This window comes from Ambystoma mexicanum, chromosome 6p (genome assembly GCF_040938575.1).
Source record: "Ambystoma mexicanum isolate Mex_15411 chromosome 6p, UKY_AmexF1_1, whole genome shotgun sequence".
Classification (NCBI taxonomy): Eukaryota; Metazoa; Chordata; class Amphibia; order Caudata; family Ambystomatidae; genus Ambystoma; species Ambystoma mexicanum.
Genome location: NC_090935.1, coordinates 1,497,233,533 through 1,497,253,432, shown reverse-complemented (window position 1 = coordinate 1,497,253,432; position 19,900 = coordinate 1,497,233,533). Strand labels below are relative to the sequence as shown.

Below are 19,900 nucleotides of genomic sequence, written 5' to 3'. Positions count from 1 at the left end.
CTCACCACGTTGTGTCCCCTGAATGGCGGGTGATCCTGATTGTTTCTGGATTCTCTGCATGCCTGACATGCATGAGTGAATGACATGTTCTTCTGGATATGGCCTTCTGCACTATAGCTTTCTGATGTGTAGACCATTATTCGTCATGTTTGAGGCTAAGCTGTTGTGGTGTTGGGTAGTGACCTTGCAGACTCTCAAGGATGAATGATGCACTGTGCTAGTCACAGGTTCACTACTGTTCAGATGTGCCATCTCTAACTGTACCTACTACAAAGAGGGTGTGGTCTGCCGTGGGTCTTCATTACCGGGCCGCTGTGTTGGATTGTGCACGTGCTCTGCAGCGCATGGCTTCCCATTGAATGTAAATAATATTGGCAAATGGTCTTGATATGATAGGTCATTTATAACCCACTTAATACCCAGACGTTTCGAAGCGCGGACCCGGGGATCCAACCTGTGTTGCTCCGTGTCGTCTTGCTTCCAAGGCGAGCACGTTGCCCCTGAGCTATCCTCCTGAGCTTGCATCCCCTCGTGTGAGTTCTGTTTTAGGCAGCCTTCAGCATGTGCCACGACCTCCCCTGCCACGGCGATTTGGACCTCCTCAGCCTCATTTCAGACACTTTCGTTTTCAATGTATCCCATGGCATGTTTTCACCCTCACTCTCCCATGGATGGCACCAGGAAATGCGTGTTTTTGGTGTGACGCTCTTTCCGCCTGGGGTAATTCTGCAATTTTTCTTTTGAAATTGCCAATTGGTTATTTCTCCAATTTTAGCTGTCTGTACCAGTAGGGCTGTCCATTTTTGCAGCTGTCCTGTGCGGTGAGTTGTTTTGGTGGTATTTCCTCCACCCGGAATTACTGTTAAGGCAAGGATGATTGCTGTATGGCCATAATCCGTCGGAAATTCCATGGGCAGTAACGGTTATTCCTTCTAGAGGATTTACCGCCATTTTTATTGTCACACTTGAAACGAGCCGATATGGCTTCTAGTTTTTAACCATTGCACGAGCCTCTTTTTGACCACCTTTTAACAACCCTATATCATGAGTCACTCTGTTATTCATTTTCTATGCACATTGCATTCACGTTATGCTGTGCATTAGGGTTTCCTGCTTATCCTCGTCAAAACTTCTCCTCAGGTAGCAGTGATGTCGGCCAGACGATGTTACTTACCTCCCTATGTTCCTGAATGACTCCTCAGCGTAGAAATCCCTCACTTACCTTGTTACATTCAGATTCAGTGTCCAGAGCAGGCTGATACAAGAGCTTCACACCTTGAGTTTCCCTTGCAGCTCCTTTGGAGTAGCCAATTAACAAGGCCCCTTAGGGCCCACATACATTCATTCTGCCCTAATTTAACAATAATCACCACCTTCCTTTGATGTGTCACTAACTTCAAGCTATACTGTTTTGGAAACTTCTAAGCTTCTTTAATTCAGTGACATTTTCAAATTCGGTGAGTGGATATTGTGCTTAATTGCGATAGCTCCATTGCAGTATAATGCGGGGCCGCCCATCCTCCCTCCCAGACATAGTTACAGTCATTTCAGACACGTGCTAGGAGAATATCACTATGTTGGATCGGCAAAGCTTTGTTGTAGGCCTTCTGGACCGAACTTTCCGCGGCCTCAGCATCGCACGTCATTCCACAATCTGTATAGGACCTTGAAGTTGATTCTCATTTGTGGGGTCAATTGAATTGTTCTAACCGGTCACAAATGTTTTGTAGATGCAGTGTTTCCACAGGTTACCATTTGTAGTGTCATTGTAGTTTCCCCGGTGGATTGGCAAGTTGGTGTAGTAGGCATCCCACCGGGACCTTCTTTGCTTTGAATCCTGGTGGGCTGCCAGTGCATCCACTCTTCCGCTAGAGTGTGTCCTTTGTCCTGGTTCTACCCTCCCCCACCTGATGCATGCTGATTCATGTATTCATGAGCTCACTACTAGGACGTCACTGGATGGGCAGTAAAAGAGTTGACATGTATTCTTTGAATCAGCATGCGTCAGCTTTTGAGGGTAGAACCAGGACAAAGGTCAAAGGCGAGTTGAATGCTGGGTGCTATCAACTCAGGTGTTGCGCGATGGCAGGAATTAGTGACTCAACGTTGCTTGTCAGGGCTGTCGGACACTGATTAATGGCAACAGGGGGGAGAATAGGGATGAGCTGAATAAGAGCAGGAAAGAAGGGAGGGTTGGGAGCTGAGCTTCAGCAGATGGGGCTGAGGGAATACATTTGAAAGGTTGGCACCCGGGACATCAACAGTGCTTTGGGAGTGAGGCAAGCTTGCAGCATTCTTGGGTGCAATGACGAGGAGTTACTTCATCGTTAACTTACGTGACAGTGCCATAATCATTAGTGCATTGCTTGTAGGTAGACTCTCCGGGTTGGAGACGGAAGGGCATCCCCGGTGAACAGAAACCGCAGTGGGGAGATTGGTTGAACTAGGCAAAAACACCATCGACATTTCTGCATTTGGACGGGTGTCCAATATACATGTGTTCCATCACTGGAGGGGTGGGGGTACCCACTGTGAATGCGGGCAACTAAACCATAAACATTTGTGCATGGGGGGGGGGGGGTAGAAGAGGTGGTTTACTCAATGTAAATGTGTGCAATGGATGAGGGAAGACACTGGTGGTCTGGAAGCCGAAGAGTGCCATGAGTGACCAGGTCAGGGAGTGGAGGTGACTGGCACACTGGAGGGGAAGAGCGAGGAGAATCTTCATGCGCCTGTCAGAAGCAATTTGAAGTGGTGGATTTTAAGTTCTGTGAAAAGCACAGAGGGAGGAAGCGAGGCACAGCTCTAGAGAAGGGAAAGTTCCAAACCCTAGAGATGCATCCAGAGAAACATTCATTTGGAGGGATTTTTTTTAAAGCCAGGGATGTCAAATCACAGTACATTGTTGTTGTGGAGTTCACTGTAGATCCAGGAAATGCTAAATGTGTGCGTTTGGTAATTTTGGGGGAACATATACTTCTTGCAAAGGCTGTTCAGATTAATCAGAGCTCACATTGTATCAGGGCTTTTAGATGAAGCAATACATATCTATGTGCCTTCTTGCAAGGATGCCAGTGCAGTACATTTCATTCAGTAATTCTGTCAATTACTCTTTTTTTTCGTCAGTAATGGAATTATTCCCAGTCTTACTCCGCCACCGAATTACGACTGTGTGGTGAATTGGCGGATTGGCCTTCACCACCTAACTGTAGGTCAGCCCTTTACCTCAAAAAAGTCCTATCTCCTACAGGGGAATTACCACTCATGGCAAATCAGACAACATCCCCATGGCCTAGTCCCATAGACTCCAAAAGTGGGCATTAACACTGCTTTATCGAATTATCACCAAACGTTTCACGAGGAAATATGACTGGAAAGGAAACTACATGGACTATGCCACCAATGTACAACCTATCAGGTTTTCAGGGCAAGCAAGAAATATATTGATTATCCATATTGATTCCTTTTATATGAATTTGTCTCAAAATTGTTCATTGTGTGTACCCCTGAAAATGATGACCGGAGTTAGGGAGCCCTCTTTGTGTCCTATCAAGTAGGCAATCTTTTCTGTAGATAATGAGCTGCACGTGTAGAGAATGAGAGAGACTACATGCAATTTAGCAAATCTTACTTTTATTGTAAATTCACATCAATATAGATTCAGAAACTATAAGGTAATGGCAATGCATTATGAAAACGCTGGAAATATGGGTATTCTGGCTCAGATTGCAGATGACTAGAAAATGGATTGCTCGCCCATGGATTGACACCGCCAGTCTAGTTGAAGCCAATTGGAGAGGTCAGTGATGCCTTTTCTTTCTGCGGATAATGACAAAAAGAGAATCTGAGAACACCTTGCATTTACATTAAAACAATATTCTGATACTAAGCTTAAAAAGGCACTGCATGTTTTTGTATATTTACAGAGGTTGTTAAAATAACTTGCCTCAGAGACCCGTTTTCAGCTTTAGGAAACAGGTTTGAATTTTGGAGAGTGTAATGAATAGGGCCGGGCACTGCCACCCGCTCTGGGATGCAGACCCTGCAGGCAGCATAGATTAGAACCCCCATCCCATGGCCTTCCTTGTGTGTTGGGCTCCCCTACTGAACCTATAACATTTTTATGGTTCTTGAATCAGATGAAAGATACTGAAACAACCGGCTCCTTGAACAATAGGAGCACTACCCGTGAACTTGCACTGAAGGAGTCCACGAGCCACACAGTCACTATAAGAAATCCTGGGTTTTAGTGAGACGCTATGTTGTGAGCAGCACTCGCAGATTCAGGCCCAGGCGCTGCTCACCTCAGCTCATAGGTGCCTGAGATCATCAGGGAAAAGACACTTCACGTCAAGGAGAGAAGACAGGTGGAAGGCCAAGTGGCACTTCCATAGACTTGGCTGCCCAAGAGTTGCAATGACACTATTACCATGAAGGTCACCAACTACTTTCTAACTTTGGCATTCAGAGCCACAGGACGGCAAGCCCAGCCACTCAGAACACCTGGGAAACTGTAATTTGCATGAACTTTACCCATTCACACACATGCTCACCCTCTCGCACAGCTGTCACCTTTATCCGACTCAAGGTTCCACACCAGCCCTGCTAGAGTATGTCATGGAAGCACAATTGTGGGGAAGTTGGAGCGGGGAGATGCAGGTACAGAGAGTGTGGTGCAGCAGTAAGAAAGTGGCAGAGAGAGGAGAGGGGAGAGAGTGGAGAGGGGAAGAGAGTGGAGAGGACAGACAGAAAAGAGAGTGAGCAAAGAGGAAAAGGTGGAGCGGAGAAAGAGTGGAGAGGGGTGAGGACGAGGCGTGGACAAGAGGAAACAAGGATAAGAGATGAGGCGAAAGAACAGAGAGGTAACAGTGGACGAGGGAAGGTGGGAGAAGGAATTAAAGGGGAGGTATCCTTAAGGTGTAGTGTCAAAAGAAGGTGGAGCGGCCTGGGAGCCTGGCACAGGCCAGGTTGTGGGGGGATGATTGCCCAAAGCCTAAAAAGGAGGGACAAAGGAGGAACAACATTGGCCACAATTAGGAAAGACCCCGAATCAAGACAGATGTGTGGGGCACTATAAATCTCAGAGACTGTGAGGGTCTGCCAAGGAGGCGGTCCCGAACCAAGGGGAAGAGAGATGGACTCGGGGCCACAGTCCTAAGATATTTTGGGAGGACCCAAAGTGTTGATTCCAGTAAACTTAATTTTACTTGGTGGCTACAAAATAAATGTGGAAGTGAAAATGACATGGTCTTGAGTCTTCTGTTTATCCCTCCGCTTTGACAGGGCTGGCGTTGCCTTTTATTCTTCCAAAGTGGAATGGGTAATAACAATAACTTGGGAATGGGAGTATATGGGATAAAGAGCCATATATAAACATCATATAATGATTTGTGGTGCACAATCCATGAACAGATTTGTCAGTGAGCTGCAGGTCTGTTGGATTTCTATGATGTGGGTTCTTCCTGCTGCTTGTGTTGCAAGGGCTTACCTGAACACCTGTAAGAAAATTATTCGATGGATTTCCTTAAGCACAATACATGTGGGTCGAAGGGAATTCAAACAAGGTCATCAGATTGCATTTGAAAATAATTGTAGTAGCTACCATATGTGGCCAAAAACCCTGCTGGAGTGTTCAGCGTTCTGCTGATTACAACTCTATATATGACCTCACCTTCTCTTTTAAGATCTGATTATAGAGAGCTCTAGCACTCCGCCAGAACTCCCTGTGAACGTTGATAACCCCCTGGGAAGGGGGGCAAGATTGAGGGTATGATGACGCCATAAAAGCATGCAACGACGAGAGATCATAAATGAGAGTAAGTGACAATATGGCTGGAGTCTGGGAATGTATTTGAATACTTGAAGCGTCACTCTTTATATATATACCCTGAGTGTTTATTATTTTTCTTTAAATCCTATCATATAATGTATAAGGAAGTCCCCTTTATTGGCTTGAGGCAAGGCTTGCCCCGAGGACTCTATAGAGGGACATGCACTGTAGGACTGCTGAGGCACTGCTTTCAGGAGCCCTCAGGGTGATTGGGTCAAGGCCGCCTGGCTGCCATTTTCTGATTCTGCCGGCTTGTACTAGTTCGGACAATGGGGCATTATTCTTTTCTGGAAGTATGTCAGGGGGTGGTGACCTTGCACCCTTCACCTGAGGAGGTAGATGCCGGATATTGTCAGACCAGAGCACCCGACCTGGAAACACAGGACCGCGTGATGACGAGAGATGGAATGGAAACGGAAGACAGCCTATGGGGATATACAAGAAAAGTTATTATTATGTTATGGGGGTGAGAGACGTCAAACGGAAATTACATATATTGGGCCTCATCATGACTTTGGCGGTAACCCTTAAATCCGGCGGTAGCGCTATTACCGCCAGATTTAAGGGTCCGCCAAATCAGGACTTCGGTGGATTTCGCCCCAGCTCTGAGCTGGGGGGAAATACACTGAAAATTCGCGCTCATACCGCTGGCGGTATTAGCACAAAATTTCCCTATTGAGCCCAATGGGGAATGGGGCATTCCCGAATGGGCTCAATGGGGTTTAACATTACCACCGAACTCGTGATCTGGCGCTATTAGTGCTGGGGAGTTCGGGGGTAGGGCAGATAGCGCCGGTGCTACCGCCCAAGTCGTGATGAGGCCCATTGTGAGGGGCCAGACCATGAGTAGATATAAGGGGGAAGGCAATTGGAAGCGGGTTGGGTTTGTTTGTGCGGTGGGCGAATGGGGTGCTGCCTGTTTATGTTGTTTGCAAACTAGTAATAAAGGGCTTCTTGCTTGGTCCATTTCCAATAAGACTTCTGAGTCCTTTTGTTTTGATGTGCGTGATATCTCGCAGCAATATGAAGAGGGGTGCAGGTGTCAATCAGCTACTCTCCGTGTGATGCTGTCAGAGTGCATCGTGATGAAGGCTCTGTTAAAGTGTCAGCCATTTGTAGAAGCTGGTGCAACTGAGTAAGGGAGTAAGTTGGGAGACAGTTCTCCAATGTTGCTTTTATGTGGGAATTTTCAGATCCACTGGAGTCTAGTTATGATAGAAGGTGTCAGCCCTAGGCGAGAAGAATGGACACCAAGATATTTGAAACTCTTTCTTTACAAACTGCAGATATGATTTCACAAGGTAACTCCGAGACTAAGAATGGTTCGGGCGTGTGCTCTTGTTGGTGCCCTGGCACAGGTGCCACATGCCACTCATCTCTCAACCAATTGGTCCTAGAGCCGGAACCACATTGGTGTCCGCCACTCCTCAGTGGCCTTGGCCACTTATCTATGGCTGCAACGTACTGGCAATGGCCGCTGAGCCCCTCTGAGGCGGATGCCTTCTAACAGCCTCATTAGTTTGTCATGTAACTGCTTGAATGCACGCAGATCTGCCCTGTCAATGCCTTCATTGGACATGTTGGCATTGTTCGAGCAAACACCATCGGTGGGACACCACAATATCATTGACTTTGTTCAGGGTAGGGTCAGTTTTCGAGTGCCCGATGACCTGATTTAGAGAAACATATCCTTTGGGCATGGCTTGAGTAATGAAATTGATGTGTTCCTACACTAAGGAACCTTGAGTGGGTATAGAAGGCACAGGGTGCCTGAACATGAAATCGGCCGGGTTGTACTCTTTCTCCCAGTATCTGCACTATTTGGAAGTTGTTTTCTTGCAACGTAAGGCCCCAGCATTCCATGCTTGGGAGCTTCTTTCACTTGGGATTACCATAGATTGTAGATCGAGGTCAAAGCCTAGTGATCTGTTACAATGGTAAATAGTTTTCCAAACATACACACATGAAGGTGTTTGCATGCCGACAACAGCCAACCTTGAGAGTATGCGGACTCCACGCTTGATCAGCGACGACGTCTGTTTGAATTCCTCCCGGGTTTATGTTGGGCAAAGATGTCCTTTAGCCCCCCCACCGGACTAGTGTCAACCATTAACCTGATGCCTAGCATAGGGAAGGTGGAAGTACAGCTTGTCGTCCGCTGAGGTAATGCCTCGGCTGATCTGCTGGAATGTGACTCCACCTTCCGCTGCCAACTGTAACGGTCCATCGTACTTTGTCACTTCCCTCCGTGAGGTGCTTCACTTTTCATAATAATTCATGTTTCGGTTACAGTAGCTGCCCATTCCAAGAAATTAACAAAAGTCACTTACATCAGTGAGAGCTGGTGTCTCTTTTATGGCTTGCACCTTATGAGATCAGATTTTATTCCATTCCTTAAGTCGTGGCAACAAAAATCTGATTTTGCCCTTTACAAATTCACATTTCTCTCCATTCAGTGTGATGACAGTAATCTTGAGCTCTGTACACACATGCAGTGCTTTGTCATGGCATTCCAGAGTGTTTCAAAAACCACAATGGCATCTTTGCAATTGAATTAGTCTTTCATATGACACATGACTTTTCTGATCATTTCCTGAAAACGTTTGGCTGCCAAGGAAACCCTGAAGTTTAGTCCATCATATCTATATAGACCCAAACAAGTGGATACGGTTCTGATCTATCAGGGTTGTTCTGTCTGATGGTACCTCTTTTTTATGCCCAATGATGTTCAATGATGTCATCCTTTAGTAGGTTTTCAACTTCTTTCCCCACCAATGGCTGCATATGCATTGGACCTTTGTGATGATGTTGCGCTACAGGTTTCACTTACTCATCAATGTGTAATGTTACTTGATGTCCTTTTAATTGGCTAAGCCCCTGCAATATTGACAGGAGACGTCCCACCAAGGGGTTGTGTTGTGACTTTATCTGTGTTAGCAAATAGCTACGGCTGCTCCTATAGCACATGTATATCTCTTAACATTGCTTTCTCTTTGTATTTTAATCAGGCCGTGAATTTTCATAATTCTTGATAGGCCCTTTTGCAGCCTAATGAGATCCCTTTAGTTCTGACGGAGATAGTCGGCTTCTTCAGCAGTGCTTTGTGGGTACCCAGACAATGTATCGAAAACATTCAGAGTGGTACATTTCACCGCGGACTATAACACCGAAAACATCAAATAAATATATAAAGGGTAGTGGGGTAAGGGGTTAAAATGGGTCGGGATGGGGTTGGGTGGTTTTATAAGGGTGGTAAATCGGAGGGCTTCCCCAAATAAAAATAAAAAAAGCATTAGGTGTTTTTCAGTGTTTTGACCGCGATGAAATGTACCACTCTGTAATGTCCATCGGTAAAATCACATATAACCTGCTTTGTGCTCAGAGATGCACCTTATGTTGCTCATGGCTCCAATTTCAATTACAAATCTACTATGTCGTCACCTCTATCTCTTGTTTTTATTGGCTGATCGACCGAGATCATTAGGAAATGAATTCTTCATATTCGGAATAAGATCCAAGTGACGGCGCTGGATGATCTGGTACATCGGTTCATTGGACTGCTTGCCGGTGATCCCTCAGCGTTCTTCCACTGAGCTCCTGTCAGGTAGAGTAGCATACTTTGGCAAAATGATTGTCTTTGTCACAGTTACAGCATTGTCCCATACGGGGCAATGATCTTTGTGTGGCAAAGGCCGACCACACTGGTAGCACATTCTGTGCCTGGCACCTTTAAAACGACAGAGTTTGTTGTGCCCTTAAATTGAGAAGCATTAGACTTTCGGCATTTCTGCTAACTCATTCTCGACTTACTTTGTTCTATTTGGGCTGCCTGCAACTCCGACCTGGCTTCTGTTCTGCCCATTGTGAGAAGGGTTACCAAATGTAATACTACTTTCAGGAGACTTTTCCTAAATGAAATTGAAGAGGATCCATGTACAATGCCCAAGGGTATAGTTTCCTTTTTACTGAATTTGTGAAATGTGTAATTTTGTAGGTTTGTGTTGACGTATGGCAAAATTATCAAGGGACTCGCCTAAAATTTGACATGCAGAATTGAAACTGTCATTCATGGTGAATGTTCCATTTAGGATTGAAGTATTCCCCTAAACATTCTACCGGTCATTCATAGATATCGGTGTAATCCGGTGAAAATTAGATCCTCTAATTCGTTTCCCACCAGATTGACCAATAGGCATAACTGTCTTCTTGCAGTGACTTTAGAACTTTTTCCAATTTCGACGATCGATCTCTCTCACTTGAGGCCTAATCCTTGGGATTTTGGCATCTCAAAAGGTGTAGGGCGTCAAAACGCTGAGACGCGTCTCACTTTGCTTTCATTGTCCAAAATGGCTCTGAAGCAAATCAATAGTTTACAGACCTCTAAGTAGCTGGAGTCCTGTATTAGATTGCACGCTCACACGTGACTTTCCTTTGTGCATCAGTCTTTCCCTTGATGCAGCATCAGTGGTCTTCATCAATACTATATTCACCACAGCAGTATGTTTAGTAGGAGTACATGTCACTGAAGTGCTGTTTTGAGAGGAATTCTGGGTCATGCACCGCTTAGCAAAACAGCTAGTGGATTTGTCATCATTAGTCTCTACTTTCAGGAAGTCTGGGGTGATATTTTACAGTTTTCATTTAGCATTAGCCACATTCCAGATTGCCGCCTTTTGTAGACCTTGTTGGTGAAGTCCCACGAGAACACCGGCTGCTATGGCTGTGCAATCACTGTGTCCCCACAGACATCCAGAAAGCTCAGGTTTCCTCTGAAACTTTCCCTGCTGAGCGGGAGAGCAGCCACTGATTTCTGCTGCTTTCTGTGTTACGCTAGATCAGGGGTCTGCAACCTTTGGTTCTCGGATGCGTTGGACTACTACTCCCATCATCCCTAGCCATCATAATCAATAGCCAGATATCATGGGAATTATAGTCCGAAACATCTGGAGGGCCAAAGGTTGCAGATCCCTGGGCTAGATGAAGCAGAGTAGCAATCCTGCCCCCATAAAAAATGTTGCTCAGTTGGCGCATTGCTTTTTCCCCCTCTGCTAACAGCTGCAACGAAGAACAAATTCTGCCAACGTATTATACCTGTCAAGCCAAAGAAATGGGAGCCACATAATATTCCAGCGGAACACTATCTGCTGAAATTATTTCTAAGAAACCAATCATTTCCAGGTAAAAAGGGTGATAGAGACGAGCATGCCATGCACCTTCAGCAACAAGCAGCATAGACAGTATACCACTGCACTTCCTGTTCTCTCATGACTTCGCTGGGAGCAATAATAGAACATCCTCTTGACTGGGAATATCTAGATGCATCATTTGGACTGCTGTGATCCTCCAATTCTTGTAATACTAAAACACAGTTAATTACTAATTACATAGACACGCAGTAATTAGTACATTTTTGGTAAACCTTTTTTTCAACTTTTTTGTGAGGGATGGGAAGTGCAGGAAGAAGGGTCTACATAAATGCCTATGAAATTGCATCTTGTCTTTGCAATGTAACGGGTTATGCATGTTTTATATTCTGCTTAGTGTACTTTAGCAAGTATTGAACTTTGCAAATGGAATTATCCTTCTCAGATCCTCCTTAGTACAACTGTTTTTTTGCAAATTACTTCACACACTTATAAATGCTGCAATGAGAAATGGAAGGAAATTTCATCTGCTAAATGAATGGTGCGGACGAAAAATGCTAGGATTCCTCTCTCCTTTCCTCTGTACTTTGATGGCTTTACTTATACTGACTAAATAAGTGCAAGGGGCAAAGCAGGTTATATATGGATGCTGTGCTGAAACTCAGTAGCACAAAAATCAATTATTCTCACTTAATGGTGTTATAATACAAAAAAAATATATATTTTGCAAAAATTGGTAAAAAGTGCTAATTGTAGTCCCCCAAAATATTGAAAAACCACAAAATGTAGAATTTGAAAACATTGGCAAAGAGACCATTTTTAGACCCATTGGCTGTTTACTGTCTCAGTGTGAAGGCATGTGGAAGCGGTTTGCTTCTTGTTTCCAAGGCAGTTCTGTTTCATAATTTAGCTTTACCTCTAAATGATTGAAGCAAGCATTAAAAATCTGAATTTGGAAAAATGTGCAAAGTGCCCATTTTTAGGCATACGGACTAGAATTAAAGTTTTGGCCTAATCATAAAATTTGCTTGCTTTCCTATTCGGGCGGGTCAAGCCTGGTGGGAATAATGTTCATTCAGGCTCTGCCCCCTCAGGATTCACAGTGTTGTAGTCTTCAGTGTAATTTCAGAAGAGCATCCTAGTAGGCTAAAATAGCTAGTTGATATAGGTTTAGTCCCTCATCTATTTACTTGTTGGCTAATTAATTCCTAAAATAAGTTGTCATTCATGTAATCAGTTGAAGTTGACCATCTTGTTTACATTTGAAATTAAGTCAACTTGTCATTATCGACCATGGTACGTATAAACTGACATGGTTTCAACAAGGAGGATCATTGACAGAAATTAACGGACGACAATGTTATCTAAACATTTTCGACTATCAGCTAGTCTTAACTAAGCGTTCGCTCTGCTTTGGTGTTTGATTTATATTACCATGGACGTCTGTCTGGTTTACATAAACAGCTTCTGATGCGTTCATGTGGAAAACAAACTATCATGATTTGCAGGCCAATTGCTGTGCGTGTTTTGCAGTGTGAAATTAAATCTTTTCAAAATACACTTCTCTTGTTCAACAATTACTGTTCCTTTGTATTGACTTGCTGCCACTCCGTTGCTGTATGTATACAATAATGCTGATAAAATGGCTACATGCTCATTATGGCAGAGTAGTAAGAGCATTTGCTCTTTAAAGCATTTTATAAACAGGATAAGTTAGAAGTGAAGCCTTTTGCTCAATACATATCTATCTTGTACGTTTCACATAGAAAAATCAAGTTTGAATGCACATTGCTTTTGTGGCTTGAAGTTCAAAAATGTTATCCCTACCATGCATTTTCAAAGGTTCAATATTGCTATGTATATTTTCAGTTCTACTTCGAAAAGAGAAGTCTATCAAAACCAATAGTTGGCATGCACATTTGGGAAATGTACCCCTGTACAAGTGAATAAGAATGTTTCAATTGTAAAATGCATCCCTGTCAACGTTCCATTTGTGACCTCAGGCCTATGTGGCTCTGCTTGGAGTTAAAGCTGTTCAAATTATAGGTCTATAATGCAATTTATGACAATAGATTACATCTTCAATGTAAATGAACAATTCTTATTTGCTCTTGAATATTCTGTCTAGTTAATAAAGTTTGTTGTCACTATAAAATGTTTAAATAATTATATATTTTAGGTGTATTTCAGGGATTACCCATAAAACCACAAAAAAGGGCATGCATCCATCAAAATCGGAACATCATAAAATGAAAACTTTCTAAAATTGCTATTTTTAAAATTCGATATACATATCATCCAAAATCTTTCGGATCTGCAGTAACACATATAATATTAAAACAATAAGCTTCCAAGTAAAAACCTTCAAATAAGTTAGGAAAAAAGAACATATTTCATCAATAGCAACAAGTCTCATTTAAATTCTTATATCTAGCCAATTTATAGTATGGATTGAACAATAAGCTTCGAAGTAAAAACCTTCAAATAAGTTAGGAAAAAGAACATATTTCATCAATAGCAACAAATTCTCATTTAAGTTCTTATATCTAGCCAATTTATAGTATGGATCGCATATCCTGTTAATCCAACATTGACTGTAAACATGGAGTCAAGGTGCTATCATAATGCATCTCCCTCGGATAAGCCAATCTGTTTTTAAATAATTCACTAGTAACAGAAATTGCTTTGCAAAATAGTTCTGTCGCCCTCAACATCATTCAACCTGATATTTTCCTAAATTTGATTATTAAACTAACAGTCACAATCAAAGCAGGGAGAAAGCACACCTACATTTGATTTTTAAACTGTCACAAGCAATGCATGAAGAAAGCACACCTAAATGCAATTTTTAAACTAACAGTCACAAGCAATGCATTAAGAAAGCACACCTAAATTCGATTTTCAAACTAACAGTCAAACTCAATGCAGGGAGAAAGCACACCTAAATTCGACTTTTAAACTAACAGTCACAATCAATGCATGAAGAAAGCACACCTGAATTCGATTTTTAAACTAACAGTCACAATCAATGCAGGGAGAAAGCACACCTAAATTCGATTTTCAAACTAACAGTCACAATCAATGCAGGCAGAAAGCACACCTAAATTCGATTTTCAAACTAACAGTCACAATCAATGCAGAGAGAAAGCACACCTAAATTCGATTTTTAATTATCAGTCACAATTAATGCAGGGACAAAGCACACCTAAATTCAATTTTCAAACTAACAGTCACAATCAATGCAGGGAGAAAGCACACCTAAATTCAATTTTTAAACTAACAGTCACAATCAATGCATTTAGAAAGCACACCTAAATTTGATTGTTAAACTAACAATCACAATCAATGCAGGGAAAAAGCACACCTAAATTCGATTTTTAAACTAACAGTGACAATCAATGCAGGGAGAAAGCACACCTGAATTTGATTTTTAAACTGTCACAAGCAATGCATGAAGAAAGCACACCTAAATGCGATTTTCAAACTAGCAGTCACAATCAATGCAGGGAGAAAGCACACCTAAATTCGACTTTTAAACTAACAGTGACAATCAATGCAGGGAAAAAGCACACCTAAATTCGATTTTTAAACTAACAGTGACAATCAATGCAGGGAGAAAGCACACCTGAATTTGATTTTTAAACTGTCACAAGCAATGCATTTAGAAAGCACACCTAAATTCGATTTTCAAACTAACAGTCACAATCAATGCAGGGAGAAAGCACACCTAAATTCGACTTTTAAACTAACAGTCACAATCAATACATGAAGAAAGCACACCTGAATTCGATTTTTAAACTAACAGTCACAATAAATGCAGGGAGAAAGCACACCTAAATTCGATTTTCAAACTAACAGTCACAATCAATGCAGGGAGAAAGCACACCTAAATTCAATTTTCAAACTAACAGTCACAATCAATGCAGGGAGAAAGCACACCTAAATTCAATTTTTAAACTAACAGTCACAATCAATGCAGGAAAAAGCACACCTAAATTCGATGTTTAAACTGTCACATCAATGCATGAAGAAAGCACACCTAAATTCAATTTTTAAACTAACAGTCACAATCAATGCAGGGAGAAAGCACACCTAAATTCAATTTTTAAACTAACAGTCACAATCAATGCAGGAAAAAGCACACCTAAATTCGATTTTCAAACTAACAGTCACAATCAATGCAGGGAGAAAGCACACCTAAATTCAATTTTCAAACTAACAGTCACAATCAATGCAGGGAGCAAGCACACCTAAATTCAATTTTTAAACTAACAGTCACAATCAATGCAGGAAAAAGCACACCTAAATTCGATGTTTAAACTGTCACATCAATGCATGAAGAAAGCACACCTAAATTCGATTTTTAAACTAACAGTCACAATCAATGCAGGGAGAAAGCACACCTAAATTCAATTTTCAAACTAACAGTCACAATCAATGCAGGGAGAAAGCACACCTAAATTCGATTTTTAATTATCAGTCACAATCAATGCAGGGAGAAAGCACACCTAAATTCAATTTTTAAACTAACAGTCACAATCAATGCAGGAAAAAGCACACCTAAATCCGATTATTAAACTAACAGTCACAATCAATGCAGGGAGAAAGCACACCTAAATTCGATTTTCAAACTAACAGTCACAATCAATGCAGGGAGAAAGCACACCTAAATTCGATGTCACAATCAATGCAGGGAGAAAGCACACCTAAATTCAATTTTTAAACTGTCACATCAATGCATGAAGAAAACACACCTAAATTCAATTTTTAAACTAACAGTCACAATCAATGCAGGGAGAAAGCACACCTAAATTCGATGTCACAATCAATGCAGGGAGAAAGCACACCTAAATTCGATTTTTAAACCGTCACAATCAATGCATGAAGAAAGCACACCTAAATTCGATTTTTAAACTAATAGTCACAATCAATACAGGGAGAAGGCACACCTAAAAATGAATTTTGTGACACAGCTTTTACAGCACAGCAGTACAGAAGTGTGGGCAATGTGGTAGGAGCTCTGGAGAGGAAGGAATCAGTTTAAGAGGTAGATCATACCTATAAGGGTACATACTGCAACGGAAATAGGGTTATGGAAATACCTGGAAGAGGAGGGTAGAGTCCACGAGAGATGAGGCAGACCACTCACGTGATGGCAGTGGAGTGGGGCCACATGCCCAACAAGGCCCTGACAGGCTTTTTAGGAATGGGCCGGTCAAGCCTGCCGGCTTAGCGATAGGCCCAGAAGATGAGGGGCTCAGCCAATCCTAGGCCCTCTGTTTGAACACACAAGGCACTCCAGTGCTCTTTGTGCGGGTGGCCATCTTGGAGTGGCCAAACAAAGGAAAAACTGAAGTGGCACACACTTGCCAACAAGCAAAATGCAGCCACTCAACACCAAGGTGATTTTCTTTGGCACCACAAGCCTTGTTCAGGAAATGAGAAAGAATAAAAAAAGTTTCTTGTTTTTTATGGTGAGTGCGCCGCTCATTGTAATCGTTGTTTAACAAAAGTCTTCACATTCCAAGTTCTGACTTCTTGGATAAGTAAATCTGACCTATTTGGGTCTTCAGACAGTAATCAATATTAGTTTCAAGAATCATTAGTGCAAGTTTGTCTTAGATCACTTTCTTTGTCCCTGGTCCTGTAGTTTTAGCGTCCAGATAAATAGGCATTTTCTAAATACAAGAAATTGCACCAATAAAAAGTGTGTTTAAACCACAGGAGTGAACCAACTCACACCGAACTAAAAACCTCAGTGAGACACTATTTTTTCGGACTTGTAGAGCTCCACACTTGTAACTAGAGAAATAATGATCTTATACTTGCGTCTTGGTCAATGCCATTGAAGTCTATTTCCACATGGAGCGGTGCAATTGGCCCTCTTCTTGGCAAACTCTATGGTTGTTTAAAAAACATTCTTTCTCTTTGTAATTGTGCTGTATCATAGAAACCCTGTAGTTCTATCCCATAAAGAGCATATGGCAGGCACTGTGCTTTGTATACCTTGCACACAGGACCAATTACCCTGTTATCAAAGCACCTTGAAAAATGTATAACTCCCCCACAATTTCTAGAGATGGAAACTTCACTTTTCTTTACTTAATTCGCCCATCTTCCTTATTTGCTAAAGCATTTGCCTAGATGCGGGATTTTGCCAATAATGTTGCCACCTAGGACAAGATTACATTTTCTTTTCAAAGATTGCTTCTCTGATTGTCATGCACTTGGTCTTATTTGCATTCATTTTGATTTTTTTTCCTAGCACAGAGTTCCTTCAATACATCCAGTTTAAGCTGAAGGCCTGTTGGAGACAGTCATTAGGGCTGCATCATCAGTGAAGAGCAGCATACCAAGGTGCTCTCCCCCACCCCCATGAGAGATGAACCGTCTGTCCCCATAGAACATTGCTCTTCAAACTGTGGGGCTGGCCCCCTAGGGGGGGCCTGAAGGATGCCCAGGGAGGGGACACGAGGCTCTTCAAAAAGGGATTATGGTGACTGCTTATTATAGCAGATATGGCATTGGGGGCAGCAACAATATTTGTACTCAGTGGTCGAAGTGTACGAAAAGAAGTGGTGGAACTATGTTCCCGGCTGGCCTGCTCTCGATTCCCGCAAGCCCCATCACTACGCCCCCTTCCACACACAATACACACACCCAGACATTTGCACCTGCTGTTTATGGGAACGTTCAGTGCAGTGCACTGAAAGTGCAAGTTCCAACTTCTTCCTACTTTTTTTATTTTAAAACGAAACCGTTCCGGAACAGTTTCTTTTTAAAATAAAAGTATAGGAGCTGTAAAAGGTAATTTAAAAAAGTAGAGGAGCACCTCTCCCGAACGCTCCCGCACACTTCGACCACTGTTTGTACTCAAGGAGGAGCTTGGCAGCAGTAATTTTTACTCGAGGGGGGCTCGGCATTAAAAGTTTGAATACCACTGCCATAGAAAGACTTTCTTCGGCAATATCATAGGGAGATGAACAAGGGTGTCAATAGTCACCTCTGCCATACCCTTCTGTTCACAGAAAATGGCTTGGGTGTCTTCCCACCAGGTCCACATCTGATTACAGTGGAGTTACTATGGATCTACGTGATATCTCCACGGCAGATTTTCCCGCGACGGAAATGTTCGCATCGGAAATGCACGAATACAAAATGTTCGTACATTTCCCATGTAAACATAGTGAGTGGGGTGTTGCGGGGTACACCCCCCCTGTAGCCTTTTTTTAAAAAAAAGTTTCACACCGACCCCACCAAAACAGCTAAACACATAACGCGAAAAGTATGAACTTTTGGTAGTTAGAAGTTTTCGTGGTGTGTGTTATTAGGTCTTTTGGTGGGGTCGGTAATTTTGATTCAGACATTTTGTCCTATTCCGTTACTATACATTCTTATGATGCCATGAAATATGTCCTGCAGGATTTGTTCTTTCAAAGTTTGTGCCACAGAACCACTTAAAAAATCTATGAAGCACCCATCACATCAACAAGCCCACCCACAATAAAGGACACATACTCGACTGGGTTGCTGACCTGAATTGTTCAATCAATTTGATCTCTGTCACCCCTTGCTTCTGGTCGGCTCATCATAAAATAATCTTCACCATTAAGTGCAACCCCCAAACATCTAAACCTAACCTCGCCCCACCCATCTACACCCGTAACAAGAAGGATATCACAATGGAGAAACTGCTACCGCTGATCCTCCATCTGCTTAACACAACATCTACCTCCTGCACTGACCCTTCAGTCTTAGTAGACTCCTATAATCAACATCTTAACACCATTGCGCCACTTAAACTGCGCAAACAAAACCCGTGCCTCCGTCTCAATACTTGGTTCACCCCACTTCTTAGAGACCTCCGCAAAAGAAAAAGATTGGCTGAGGCACACTGGAAAAATACACAGTCACTTGTCAACAAAAACAACTTTACCATTGCCTCCTCTGTCAACAAAGAAGCCGTACTGGATGCCAAAAAAGATGTGTATAATAAACGTATACTGCTAGCACAATCCAACACAAAGGAACTCTTTAAAATCCTCAAGGAGTTAGAGTCTCCAGTAGCCCCCTTAGACACCTGTACCCCCGATACTGCCTGGTGTACTAACATCCAAAAGGCACTTTTAGATAGAATCTCTACGCTACAAGCCAAAATCAACACCAAAAAGAGCAATCTCTCAGACTCTCCAATTAACTCGCCATCTCACAACCTCCCCACTCCTAAACATTCCTTCAAACCATTCATTTTCACGCCCCTCGCCATTTGGGAAGTTGAAAATATTATTAAGAAGCTCAAACCTACTAACTGTCAAGGTGACTCGTGCCCCGCTTCTATCATCAAAGAGGCTGCGCATGATCTTGCTCCCTTTACCACCACCTTCATAAATGCCTCATTCAAATCTCAAGGACGCTTGGGTTATCCCACTAATCAAAAAACCTACACTTGACCCGAGCAACCCATCCAACTACAGGCCCATTACTATGGTGCCTTTCTTACTAAAATCCTGGACTGGGCGGCCTACCTACAAATCCGGGACTAACTCGAATTATACTAACTAGTAGGCCTAAGACAATCAGGATTCCGACGCAGACACGAGACAGAGACAGCCTTGATTGACTTAAAAACACAAATTGAGGATCTGAAAGACAAGGGCAAGATGGCCCTCCTACTTCTTCTTGATCTTTCAGCAGCTTTTCATTTGGTTATTCATCCAATTCTCTGTCATCACCTTAAAATAGTTGCCCATTTATCTGACGCTGCCACACCATGGATCAGCTCCTTCTTGGCTAACAGAACCATGAGGGTCTTCTCTCCCTCTGCCTCTGCTGAACCAGCCCCAGTCATGTGTGGTGTTCCACAAGCATTGTGTGTAACCCCCACATTGTACAATGTGTTTACGAAATCACTCTTTCACATACTTGA

The 19,900-nt window shown here is 42.7% G+C and overlaps 1 protein-coding gene across 1 annotated transcript in view; it reads right to left on the bottom strand.

Annotated features, from left to right (window-relative positions):
- Nucleotides 1-3,613: 3,613 nt before the first annotated feature.
- Nucleotides 3,614-19,900, bottom strand: part of CXCL13 (C-X-C motif chemokine ligand 13) — a 174,741-nt gene continuing 158,454 nt past the window's right edge. The window contains exon 6 of the mRNA XM_069626524.1: nucleotides 3,614-3,819. Within this exon, the coding sequence (XP_069482625.1) occupies nucleotides 3,801-3,819 (19 nt within the window). The 3' untranslated portion in view covers nucleotides 3,614-3,800. The remainder of the gene's footprint in view (nucleotides 3,820-19,900) is intronic.